The 11,484-nt window shown below is 43.0% G+C and overlaps 1 protein-coding gene across 1 annotated transcript; it reads left to right on the top strand.

The window, feature by feature from the left end:
* Positions 1–1,397: 1,397 nt before the first annotated feature.
* On the top strand, positions 1,398–10,889 carry si:zfos-323e3.4 (volume-regulated anion channel subunit LRRC8C). The gene is made up of 4 exons (XM_064962092.1): positions 1,398–1,722; positions 4,564–4,712; positions 6,926–7,059; positions 7,327–10,889. The coding sequence occupies exons 2-4, from the start codon at positions 4,572–4,574 to the stop codon at positions 9,506–9,508; spliced, it is 2,457 nt and encodes an 818-aa protein (XP_064818164.1). The 5' UTR covers positions 1,398–1,722; positions 4,564–4,571; the 3' UTR covers positions 9,509–10,889.
* The last annotated feature ends 595 nt before the right edge of the window (positions 10,890–11,484 follow it).

Raw genomic sequence — 11,484 nt, 5'->3', positions numbered from 1 at the left:
CTGGGCTACAGTAGATTTAGATAAGTAGCCTAAACTCAACTCCATATACACTACATGACCAAAAGTATGGGGACACCTGCTCGTTGAACATCTCATTCCAATATCATGGGAATTAATATGAAGTTTGTACCCCCATTCGTTGCTACATCAGTCTCCACTCTTCTGGGAAGGCTTTCAGATGTTGGAACATTGCTGTGGGGACTTGCTTCCATTCAGCCACGAGCATTAGTGAGGTTCGACACTGATGTTGGGCAATTAGGCCGGGCTCGCACTCAGTGTTCCATTTCATCCCAATAGTGTTTGATGGGGTTGAGGCCAGTCCACACAGATCTTGACAAACCATTTCTGTATGGACCTCGCTTTGTGCACAGGGGCATGCTGTAACAGGAAAGGGCCTTCCCTAAACTGTTGCCATAAAGTTGGAAGCACAGAATCATCTAGAATGTAATTGTATACTGTAGCATTAAGATTTCCCTTTAGTGGAACTAAAGGGCCTAACCCGAACCATGAAAAACAGCCCCAGACCATTATTCCTCCTCCACCAAACTTTACAGTTAGCACTATGCATTGGGGCAGGTAGCCACTCTAGTCGACGCTTGGCGTTGCACATCGTTATCTGCGTTATTGTTATTGGGTACTGCAATCTATAGTTTTTGCAAAAAATAGCATTTTATGTGATGCCTGTGAAATTGCGCCGCGAAATCCAATAGAGTTCGAAGTTTGCCACTTCAAGCATGCACTGCCAGTCTCATGGATAATTTTATAAAGATAAATTATTTAACGCTAACTGTGTACATGTGCTTGTCCTGATTGTTATAGAGTTGTCAGTGGGTGTTGCAATCCATAGTTTTTTATTTAAAAAAAATGGCATTCTATGCATCCCCTGCCAAAACTAAGCTGTTCCTTCTCTGTTAACAATGGCTCCCTTCGTGGAGGTCGCGTAAAATGCTATTTTTATTTTTTTTAACTACTGGTTGCAGCACCCAAAGAAAATAACGCAGTTACACAGGCCAAACAGTTACACGGTACACATTACAGAATAGGCATTTCTGCAAGTATCGAATGATACTGACTCAATGTAGTCGGAGGTACACTCTGCCGACCCTCATCGCAACTCGGCTCCATTGAAAAGTATGCAGTTGAGTTATATTTATTATTTTATTTTATTTTATTTCACCTTTATTTAACCAGGTAGGCTAGTTGAGAACAAGTTCTCATTTGCAACTGCGACCTGGCCAAGATATAAATGACTATACAGACCAAGAAAGAAACAAAAAAAATGCTGAATAATAATGATGATGCACTTCTCTTCATTCTAGGTCAATGTCAAGGTGACATTCCTATTTAATAGCCTATGTAAGCAAAAAATAGACACATCCGTATTTTTTTTGCCACACTTTCGCTGGGTGGGCCAGTCAAAGTAAGATTAAGCGTCGATGCGTCGTACGTATTTTAGGAGGCGGAAGGCTTGCATTACCTGTATGGACTTCGACAATCCTGTGTGGCGTGGTAGGCTACTGAACGACAACTCACACTCAAACAACTAGATCAAACTTAAACTTGGGTCCATGTTGTCATCGACTAAAATCCGAAAACAATAAGTATTTCCCCGCCTCAATAGCCAATTGACTTGACTGGCAGCGATGGGTCAGAGTTCTGATACTTTTTGTTAGGAGGGCAACTCGCGGACTATACAGCCCCGTGGATCTCGCACGAGCTCAGGTAAGTTGCCCGCTCTGAAACAATTCATATCAGAAATATTTGAGAACTGTTGGTTCTTTGAACGTATTCTTTTTATTTCATACTTTTGAACTTAAAAAATAACTATCATTAATTGTTTGAAAATATATTATGTGAACTCATACTTTTGTAAACGAAAATTGTGTATTCAATTTTGTCTGACAGATGCTTTTCTCACAAGGAATGGCAGGAGCCATAACGAACTGTGAATTAAATTGTCTCGTGCAATAAGCTGTGTTTTCCTGATTCATTGTGTAGTGTACTGTAATACATGAGTCATAAAGTGTCCGTTTAAAAAAAATATAGGATAAGTTATAGGCAGGCTACCCAATAAAAGTGTAGGCTACTTTCACAAAGCATGTTGAAATGTTTATGGTTTTGGTCAATATAAGTAAAGTTTTCAGAATGAAATAGTTGCATTCTCAGTCATTAGCTAGGCTATTTGCTTTAAATACACTGACACGAGGGAGACTAAATTACTAAGCCTGTTGTGAAATGGTCATGTACCTCTTGAATTTAAAACACCCAAAATATGATTACCTCAACTGTATCACTTTCCTTAGAGACCTCTCTGTTGATCAGCCATTGTTGTCTTGTCATACTATGCCTAACAAAAATATAAACACAATATGCAAACATTTCAAAGGTTTTACTGAGTTACAGTTCATATAAGGAAATCAGTCAATTGAAATAAATTCATTAGGCCCTAATCTATGGTTTTCACATGACTGGGAATGCAGATATACATCTGTTGTTCACAGATACATTTAAAAAAAGGTAGGGATATGGATCTTGCCTAGTTAAATAAATAAATAAAAATGTAAATAAGAAAACCAGTCAGTATCTGGTGTGACCACCATTTGCCTCATGCAGTGCGACACATCTCCTTCACATAGAGTTGATCAGTCTATTGATTGTGGCCTGTGGATTGTTGTCCAACTCCTCTTCAATGGCTGAACGAAGTTGCTGGATATTAACGGGAACTGGAACACGCTGTTGTACACGTTGATCCAGAGCATCCCAAACATGCTCAATTGGTGAAATGTCTGGTGTGTATGCAGGCCATGGAAGAACTGGGACATTTTCAGCTTCTAGGAATTGTGTACCACACATTTTAGAGTGGCCTTTTATTGTCCCCAGCACACGGTGCACCTGTGTGCACACAGGTTTAATCAGTTTCTTGATTTGCCACACCTGTCAGGTGGATGGATTGTCTTGGCAAAGGAGAAATGCTCACTGACAGGGATGTAAACAAATTTGTGCACAAAATTTGAGAGAAATAAGCCTTTATTGCATATGGAACATTTCTGGGATCTTTTGTTTCAGCTGATGAAACATGGGACCAACACTTTACATGTTGCGTTTATGCCTTTGTTCAGTCCACTTTGTCCACTTTGGACTACAGTTCCGGCTACAGGCCAGCCCCTCATTTTCCCATGCAAGGCTCATAGATACTGTAGGAGACACCTCAGGAGAAACATATTCTATTCCCTCCCCAACCCCATTTGAAAACACAAAATAAATCTTTCTTCCTAAATTATAGGTTATTATCAGGTAGAGACATGTTGCTTATAATCCAGTCTTTGTGTCAGATGAGTTTTCTAAGCAAGTTGGCATTTAGTATCATGAATCTTACCCTGGAGGTTAGTCACGGGACTGTGGCTTGCTGTATAAAGCAGGCAGACAGGCATTCGAGGCATTCAGTTACTGTCCGATTGAACATTAGAATGGGCAAAATGAGTGACCTAAGCAACTTTGAGTGTGGTATGATCGTTGGTGCCAGGCGCACCGGATCCAGTATCTCAGAAACGTCCGCCATCCTGGGGTTTTCACGCATGACACTGTCTAGAGTTTACAGAAAATGGTGCGACAAACAAAATGGCCCCATCCTGCCTGGTATCAACGGTACAGGCTGGTGGCGGTGGTGTACTGGTGTGGGGAATTTTTTCCTGACAAATGTTAGGTCCCTTGATAGCAATTGAGCAACAATTTAACACCATGCACCAAAAAAGTCAGGCCGTTTGGAGGCAAAGCGGGGCCCGGCCCAATACTCGATGGGTGTACCTAATAAATTGGCCATGTCCATTACTCACGTTCGTTACTCACCAAATTTTCGCTGAGCAACTATCTTCATTTACTCCCGTTACGGCCGGTATGCAATTCCAAAAAAGGTTGCTTGTAAATATTTACTTAGACCTTTTTTGAAAGTACCTACCGGCCGTAACGGAGGTAAATGAAGAAAGTCGCTCAGCGAAACTCTTTGGTGAGTAACAAACATACTTTGACATTATAACTCTTGCAGAGTTGGTGAATGAGAGTTTGAATCGGAGCTTCCTGAGTGCTAGAGAGGTCTCTAATGCACAGATACTGGGGCACCCTGTAGGCACCCTGTAGGCACCCTGTAGGCACCCTGTAGGCAGCTCTGCAGAGTGGTCACTATAGCTGGCACAGCCACAAAGACATAAAATCAGATTTTAACCCTAACCTTCACCACACTGCTAACCCTACTCCCTAACCCTAACTTTAAATACAGACCAAAAAGCAAATTTTTACAACATTTTTACAATATAGCCAACAGCTTGCCCATATAGCGGAAATCGTTCGGTTCTGCCTCCAGGACAAAATTCATGACAGTAAACGTCAACATGCATCTTCTAATGTAGGTCCAGTTTACTATAACCTTAAACATGGATATTTTGTAATATAGTGACTATAACTAAAGCCATACATTATGTTGCTTATGATATGCTTATTTTTGGTTTAATCCTCAACTGGTCACTTCGTCATTATTTCTGCATTCTCGTCTTCCTCACTTTGCTACAGTGATCAGGATGATACCAGTAACTGAGTTCCGGAACTTTGCCTCATCACAGAACCCCGAGTTTCGGGTTCTAAAGCCATGGTGGGATGTGTTCTCGGAATACCTATGTATCGCCATGCTCATGATCGGAGTGTTCGGATGCACCTTACAGGTAAGACTAAACTCAAACAAACTAACCAGCAATGAAGGTATACATTTTCATTGAATGATGAGTAGATTTAAGTCAAAACCGGAACATTCACTGTCTTGGTAAGCAACTCCAGTGTAGAGTTGGCCTTGTGTTTTAGGTTATTGTCCTGCTGAAAGGTGAATACATCTCCTAGTGCCTGGTGGAAAGCAGACTGAACCAGGTTTTCCTCTAGGGTTTTGCCTGTGCTTAGCTCCATTCCATTTCTTTTGTATCCTGAAAAATACCCCGTCCTTAACAATTACAAGCATACCCATAACATGATGCAGCCACCACTATGCTTGAAAATATGGAGAGTGGTACTTAGTAATGTGTTGTATTGAATTTGTCCCAAACATAACAATTTGTATTCAGGACAAAAAGTGTATTGCTTTTCCATTTTATTTGCAGTTTTACTTTAGTGCCTTGTTGCAAAACAGATGATTGTTTTGGAATATTTATATTCTGCACCGGCTTCCTTCTTGTCACTCTGTAAATTAGGTTAGTATTGTGGAGTAACTACAATGTTGTTGATCCATCCTCAGTTTTCTATCACAGCCATTAAACTGTAACTGTTTTAAAGTCACCATTGGCCTCATGGTTTCCTTCCTCTCCGGCAACTGAGTTAGGAAGGACGCCTGTATCTTTGTAGTGACTGGGTGTATTGATACACCATCCATAGTGTCAGTAATAACTTAACCATGCTCAAAGAGATATTCAATGTTTGCTTTTTATTTTATTTTTACCCATCTACCAATAGGTGCCCTTCTTTGTGAGGCATTGGAAAACCTCCCTGGTCTTTATGGTTGAATCTGTGTTTGAAATTCACTGCACGACTGAGGGACCTTAGAGATAATTGGATGTGTGGGGCACAGAGATGAGGTAGTCATTCCAAAATCATGTTAAACACTATTATTGCACACAGAGTGAGTCCATGCAACTTATTATGTGACTTGTTAAGCAGATTTGTACTCCTGAATTTATTTAGGCTTGCCGTAACAAAGGGGTTGAATACTTATTGACTCAAGACATTTCAGCTTTTCATTTTTACTTAATTTGTAAGAAAAATAACATAATTCCTTTTTGACATTCTGGGGTATTGTGTGTAGGCTAGTGACCAAAAAAATCTCAATTGAATCCATTTTAAATTCAGGCTGACCCACCTGAGAAAGTCAAGCATTCGTAAGGCAGCGTTCTAATCGGAGGGGGGTATTTTTCTTCGAATATTTGTAGTTCTTTTGTTGTGATTTATCAGTGGGTGCTGTAGCGCCCTCAGCACCTTTACTTCTTGAGGCTATGGAGGCCGATGACATCAGTCAGGGTAATTATTGAAGTTTGCCGTTTTGTCTAAAAAAAATACTATTTTGTTCAAAACATATTTTTTTTACCCTTAAGTGTGTGTATATTACTGTATTTATTCTTGGGATATTGTTTTTCAACAGGAAACATTCAAAAGATAGCTGGAGTGCGTCTTTAAAGCACATAGCAGGTTAGCCCCCGGGGCATCATTGCAACAGCTGAATGTAAGCACCTAATGGAACTGTTGGATCTTGACAGATGTTGTCGGTGTGTAGCCTGTAGCGATAACAATAGGAGTGCCTACAGTATATGAAATAAAAATACTTGGCATTACTTACTTTATGTAAATGAAATATACTTTTACCTGAATAAGTTTACCTGTTATTAGTGATATGTGAGGACAACTTAAAAAGTAAATTAATGAACAATCACATGTAGAAAGCATTTGGCCCTGGATAATGAAAACATTTTAGATTTGATTAGTGTGTCCTGTTTAAATCTACTCCCTGCCACGTAACAAAGCATTCTTATCAGTGGTGGTGACCTCCAAGTGGGAAGGGAAAGGAAAGACACATTAACTAGTGTTTTCCCTATATGCATTTAGCACCGCCGCTGCTAAGTCGACCAATGTTTCCCCTGGAAGCAGGTCACTAACTCCGTATTTAATATGTCATCTTCTCATCACATGATATCAGACCTGGGTTCAAATGGTATTTGAAAGAAAACAAATACTATTTGAACCCATGTCTGTTAGATATCAACTGGAACAGGAAAGAAATAGATCCCAAAAATCTAAGCCTTATGTTATGTAGGTGGCTACTCTGCATGTTGTTCCATTGCCTAATCTTTCCAATAGCACTCACTCTTCTTCTCTTTCTCCCTCCCTCTCTCCATCATAGCTCACCCAGGAGAAGATCTCCTGCCTTCCCAGCCATTTCTCCAGCTCAACTCCAGAGGCCATCGATTGCAGCCACATCCGCAGCCACGGCGAGAACGAGACATGGGAGCACCATACCTTAGTCAAGCCCGTCAGGTAGGTAGCCTAGAGGTAGAGGTTAGAATCCTAGCTCCTAAGGTGGGAAATCTGGTGGCCAGATAAAGCAAAAAGACACATGTCTATTTGGATAGTTTGGATCTGTTGATAAGCAACTGCTTGCTAAGGTTAGGGTTAGGTTTAGAATAAGGTTTACGTTTAGAGTATAGTTTTTGGGTTAGAGTGAGGTCAGTAGATAGTTAGTTGAAATGTTACTGATGGTCTGTACAGCATCTACAGAGGGACTATCAAATTCTTCTTTTACAGCCCTATCATCCGGGAGGTGTACGGACGCAAGAACAACCTTGACATCCACCAGTACATCTTCGTCAACCATTACTGCTACGAACGAGCCGTGCACTGGTACGGCAAGTACTTCCCCTACCTGGTGGTAATCCACACATTGATCTTCATGGTGGCCAGCAGCTTCTGGTTCAAGTTCCCTGGGACATCATCCAAGATCGAGATCTTTGTCACCATCCTGGGGAAGTGTTTCGACTCGCCATGGACCACCCGGGCGCTGAGTGAGGTGTCTGAGGAGCGTGGCGAGGAAAAGATGGTGATATGGAGGAAGAACACCATTTCGAAGTCGATGGCATCGGCGTTCGCTGCCTCGCCGGACAGTGAGCCAGGGGCGGAGGAGGAGATGGTGGGACTTCTCCGGCAGTCGTCCATCAAGTCAAACCCAGAGAAGAAGAACCCGGAACTACAGCCAGCGGATTCACTCTTGGACAGGAAGGAAGGGGAGCAGGCTAAAGCTCTGTTTGAGAAGGTGAAGAAGTTCAGAACGCATGTGGAGGAGGCGGATCTGCTCTATCTGATGTACGTTCTCCAGACCTCCCTCAAAGTCTTCAAGTTTGTCCTCATCACCTGTTACAGCGCTGCATTGGTCCCCAACATTGAGATTGTAGTCCGTTGCTCAGTTCCTCCGGAGCTGACCGGCTTCGAAATCTACTGCTGCAACCACACCAAAGCCCACCTCTTCTCCAAGCTGTGCTACTGTTACATCTGCTTTGTGGGAGTCTACGGACTTCTGTGCATCTACACCCTCTATTGGCTCTTCCATCGACCTCTTAAAGAGTATTCCTTTGAGCATGTTAGGCTGGAGACGGGTATCAACGACATCCCAGACGTCAAGAACGACTTTGCGTTCCTCCTCCATCTCAGCGACCAGTACGATGCGCTCTACTCCAAACGCTTCGCCGTCTTCCTCTCCGAGGTCAGCGAGAGCCGTCTTCGCCAGGTCAACCTCAACCACGAGTGGCCCGGCAAGAAGCTGCGGGGACGCCTCTCCCGGAACGCCGACAACCGTCAGGAACTCCATCTCTTCATGCTTCCGGGTCTCCCCGACACCGTCTTCGATGTCCCTGAAGTGGAATCTCTCAAACTGGAGCTGCTAAACAACGTGACTATTTCCTCCAGTGTAATCCAGCTAGGTTCTCTCCAGGAGCTGTCCCTCATCCACTGCCCTGCCAAGCTCCAACTGGCTGCCCTGACCCACCTCAGAGAGAACCTCAAGGTCCTCCGGCTAGCCTTTGAAGGACTGGAGCAGGTACCAATGTGGATGTACACACTTCAGAGTCTCGAAGAGCTCCACCTGAGTGGCACTTTGACCCACGAACTCTCCCGCAGTGCAACCTTAGACTCCCTGAGAGAACTCAAAGCTCTAAGAGTCCTGACGCTTCGCAGCCGCCTAACCAAGATCCCTCCGAGTGTTGGGGATGTGGCAGTCAACCTCCAGCGTCTCTGCATCTATAATGAGGGCCTCAAACTACAAGCCTTCAGCAGCCTAAAGAAGTTGACCAACCTGGCCTCTCTGGAGCTGATAGGATGTGAGCTGGAGCGCATCCCCAGCGCAGTCTTCAGCCTGTCAAGCCTGCAGGAACTGGACCTGAAGGAAAACAAGCTGACGACAGTAGAGGAGATCTTGAGTCTACAACATTGCCGGCGCCTGGTAACTCTTCGTCTCTGGCACAACGGCATCACCTACATCCCTGAGCACATTGCTAAGCTGAAGTCCTTAGAGACGCTGAACGTCAGTTGGAACAAGCTCCGGAAACTTCCGTCACGTCTCTTCTACTGCACCAAGCTCCGGCACTTGAACCTGTCCCACAACCAGCTCACGTCACTACCAGCCGAGGTAGGGATACTCCAGAGTCTCCAGTTCTTCTCAGCAGCCTTTAACTCCCTGGAACAGCTGCCGGAGGAGCTGTTCTCCTGCAAGAGGCTCAAGACTCTGGCGTTGGGAAACAACTGCCTGCTCTCGCTTAGCCCCAGGGTGGCTAACTTGGCCCAGCTAGTGCGCCTGGAGCTCAAGGGGAACAGACTAGACTCTCTACCTCCGGAGATAGGGGACTGTCCCCTTTTGAAGACCAGTAATCTTGTGGTAGAGGACAACCTGCTGGATCTACTGCCGTCGGATGTACGGAGCAGGATGAAAGACAGTTGAGAGACAGTTACTTTGCTTACTTTAAAGGGCTTTTTACTCCTCCTGGTGCATAGGCCGCTGACAACAATTGAGAGATAGGATAAAGGGTCAGGTTTGGTTGCACTTGATTGGTCAGAGATGTCAGCTCCGTGGGAAAGGATTGGACCTCTGGTTGGGTTTGCAGTTGTGAGGACATGAGGGATTCACTTTTGTAAAGGCAAATAAGAGCCCAAAAGTACGAGAGGACATGTAAGGACGGAACTATGGACATACCGTAGCATATAAGGTTCAAGAAAGGACCTTTTGGAGGGACATACAGTATAGCAATAGAATAATTAGCAAGTATAATATATTTTGGTCAAATCCTCTTCAAATCATGTTCACCTACTTATTGCCATGACTGTACTTTTAAACATGTTTTTTAATACAAAGATGTCTATCAAATTGTCCTTGATGAAATGTTATCCTTAAAGCGTATGTCGTATGATGATTCTCTTTGTTCATTTAACTTGCTGGTGGCTTGGACATCGTTGCTCATGAAGGCTGTCGTGGAGGCTTGTTATGGGCACTATTCAATCTGTATCACTGAAGTGTATTGCACACTAGAAATACTGTGAAGGTTATTCCCGATTGAGCTGACCAATGCAAAGTTTACCGTGAATGCAGCCTCCACTAACTCTGAATTTCCATGATATGGATTGATTAGAGCCTTAGGTTTACAGAGAAAAACTGGCAAAGTGAGTTACTGTTTTATGCCATAGAAAGGATGGAGGGTGATATGAACACACATGATACAAGGTAGTGGGAGGGAAACATCTAAGTATCAGTTTCTCCCTTCTCAAAGATTATACCTCTCTTGTTCAATTTATTTACCTGCTCGATTAGTGGTGTACGGCTAGAGGAATCATATATTTCTGAGATCTCTAAAGAGAGAACTTCAGTTGCATCCAGCCAGAGGGGAAAAGAGATGGGGATCCTGTATCCTGTTCAACTGGTTGTTTCATACAAAGGGTTCTTGTATCACTGTCATGGAGATGTGACAAACGCAGAGTGAAATGTTTTCAATGCCGGAGCCTTGGGAGTTTGACCTTTTCCCACATTAACTGAGTGACTTGGAGAGTAACTCATTGAATGAATGTTTTCATTGTCTTTTATGCATATCAGTTGAAACTAGATGGAGGCCAATTCAACTAGCCTGCTCATATACAGTAATACTGTAAGCTTCATTATGATACACTGCAGTACATTCGCAAAGTGAAACGTGTTATTTTACAATGTAGTACGCCACAACAACACAATGATGACACTGGTAGGCAATGCACAAATGTATTTCACAACGTTTTTACAATCCACCTGTAATGAGTGAATGGCGAGGACCCAAGTGAAGCTTCCTTATTCCTTTGTTGTTGTCATCCCTTTTTTGACTACCTTTTCAGCTTGTGAGTCACGCAACCAATGTTAAGAAATAAACGAGGGCTGAATCTAAGGTCAGCACTATAAAGGGTTGTGCACAGTACTATACTGTAGTAATACTGTAGCAGTATGAGGAGTCAGCTGACAGTACTATACTGTAGTAATACTGTAGCAGTATGAGGAGTCAGCTGACAGTACTATACTGTAGTAATACTGTAGCAGTATGAGGAGTCAGCTGACAGTAGCAGTATGAGGAGTTTACAGTATGGAGGAGTCAGCTGGCAGTACTATACTGTAGTAATACTGTATCAGTATGAGGACTCAGCTCTTTCAACAGGTTGCATACTTTACTACAGTATTATACTATAGTGATATTACTAGAAGGCAGAGATGTAGTCAAATCACTAAACCTTGACTGCAGGTTCTTTATACTCAAGTCACAAGTTGAGTCACGAGTCCCTTGGTAGTGCTGAAAGCTGCAGTTCAAAAAATGTTTAAATGTCAAATCTGTTAATATGTTTCACATTGTAAGGATAACTAGATAACACAGCTCTCTCACATTTGTTGTTGTAGCTAGGACAGTA

The sequence above is a fragment of the Oncorhynchus masou genome, chromosome 5 (assembly GCF_036934945.1).
Source record: "Oncorhynchus masou masou isolate Uvic2021 chromosome 5, UVic_Omas_1.1, whole genome shotgun sequence".
Taxonomy (NCBI): domain Eukaryota; kingdom Metazoa; phylum Chordata; class Actinopteri; order Salmoniformes; family Salmonidae; genus Oncorhynchus; species Oncorhynchus masou.
The sequence above is the reverse complement of the archived record's forward strand: the minus strand, read 5'-3'. Positions and strand labels throughout refer to the sequence as shown.

What these genes read in the sequence shown, in the direction of transcription:
- si:zfos-323e3.4 (XM_064962092.1), top strand. Translation starts at nt 4,572, where the DNA reads ATGATACCAGTAACTGAGTTCCGGAACTTTGCCTCATCACAGAACCCC. An exon ending in TGTTCGGATGCACCTTACAG is followed by an intron (nt 4,713 to 6,925) that starts GTAAGACTAAAC and finishes TCTCCATCATAG; the next exon opens with CTCACCCAGGAGAAGATCTC. An exon ending in ACCTTAGTCAAGCCCGTCAG is followed by an intron (nt 7,060 to 7,326) that starts GTAGGTAGCCTA and finishes CTTCTTTTACAG; the next exon opens with CCCTATCATCCGGGAGGTGT.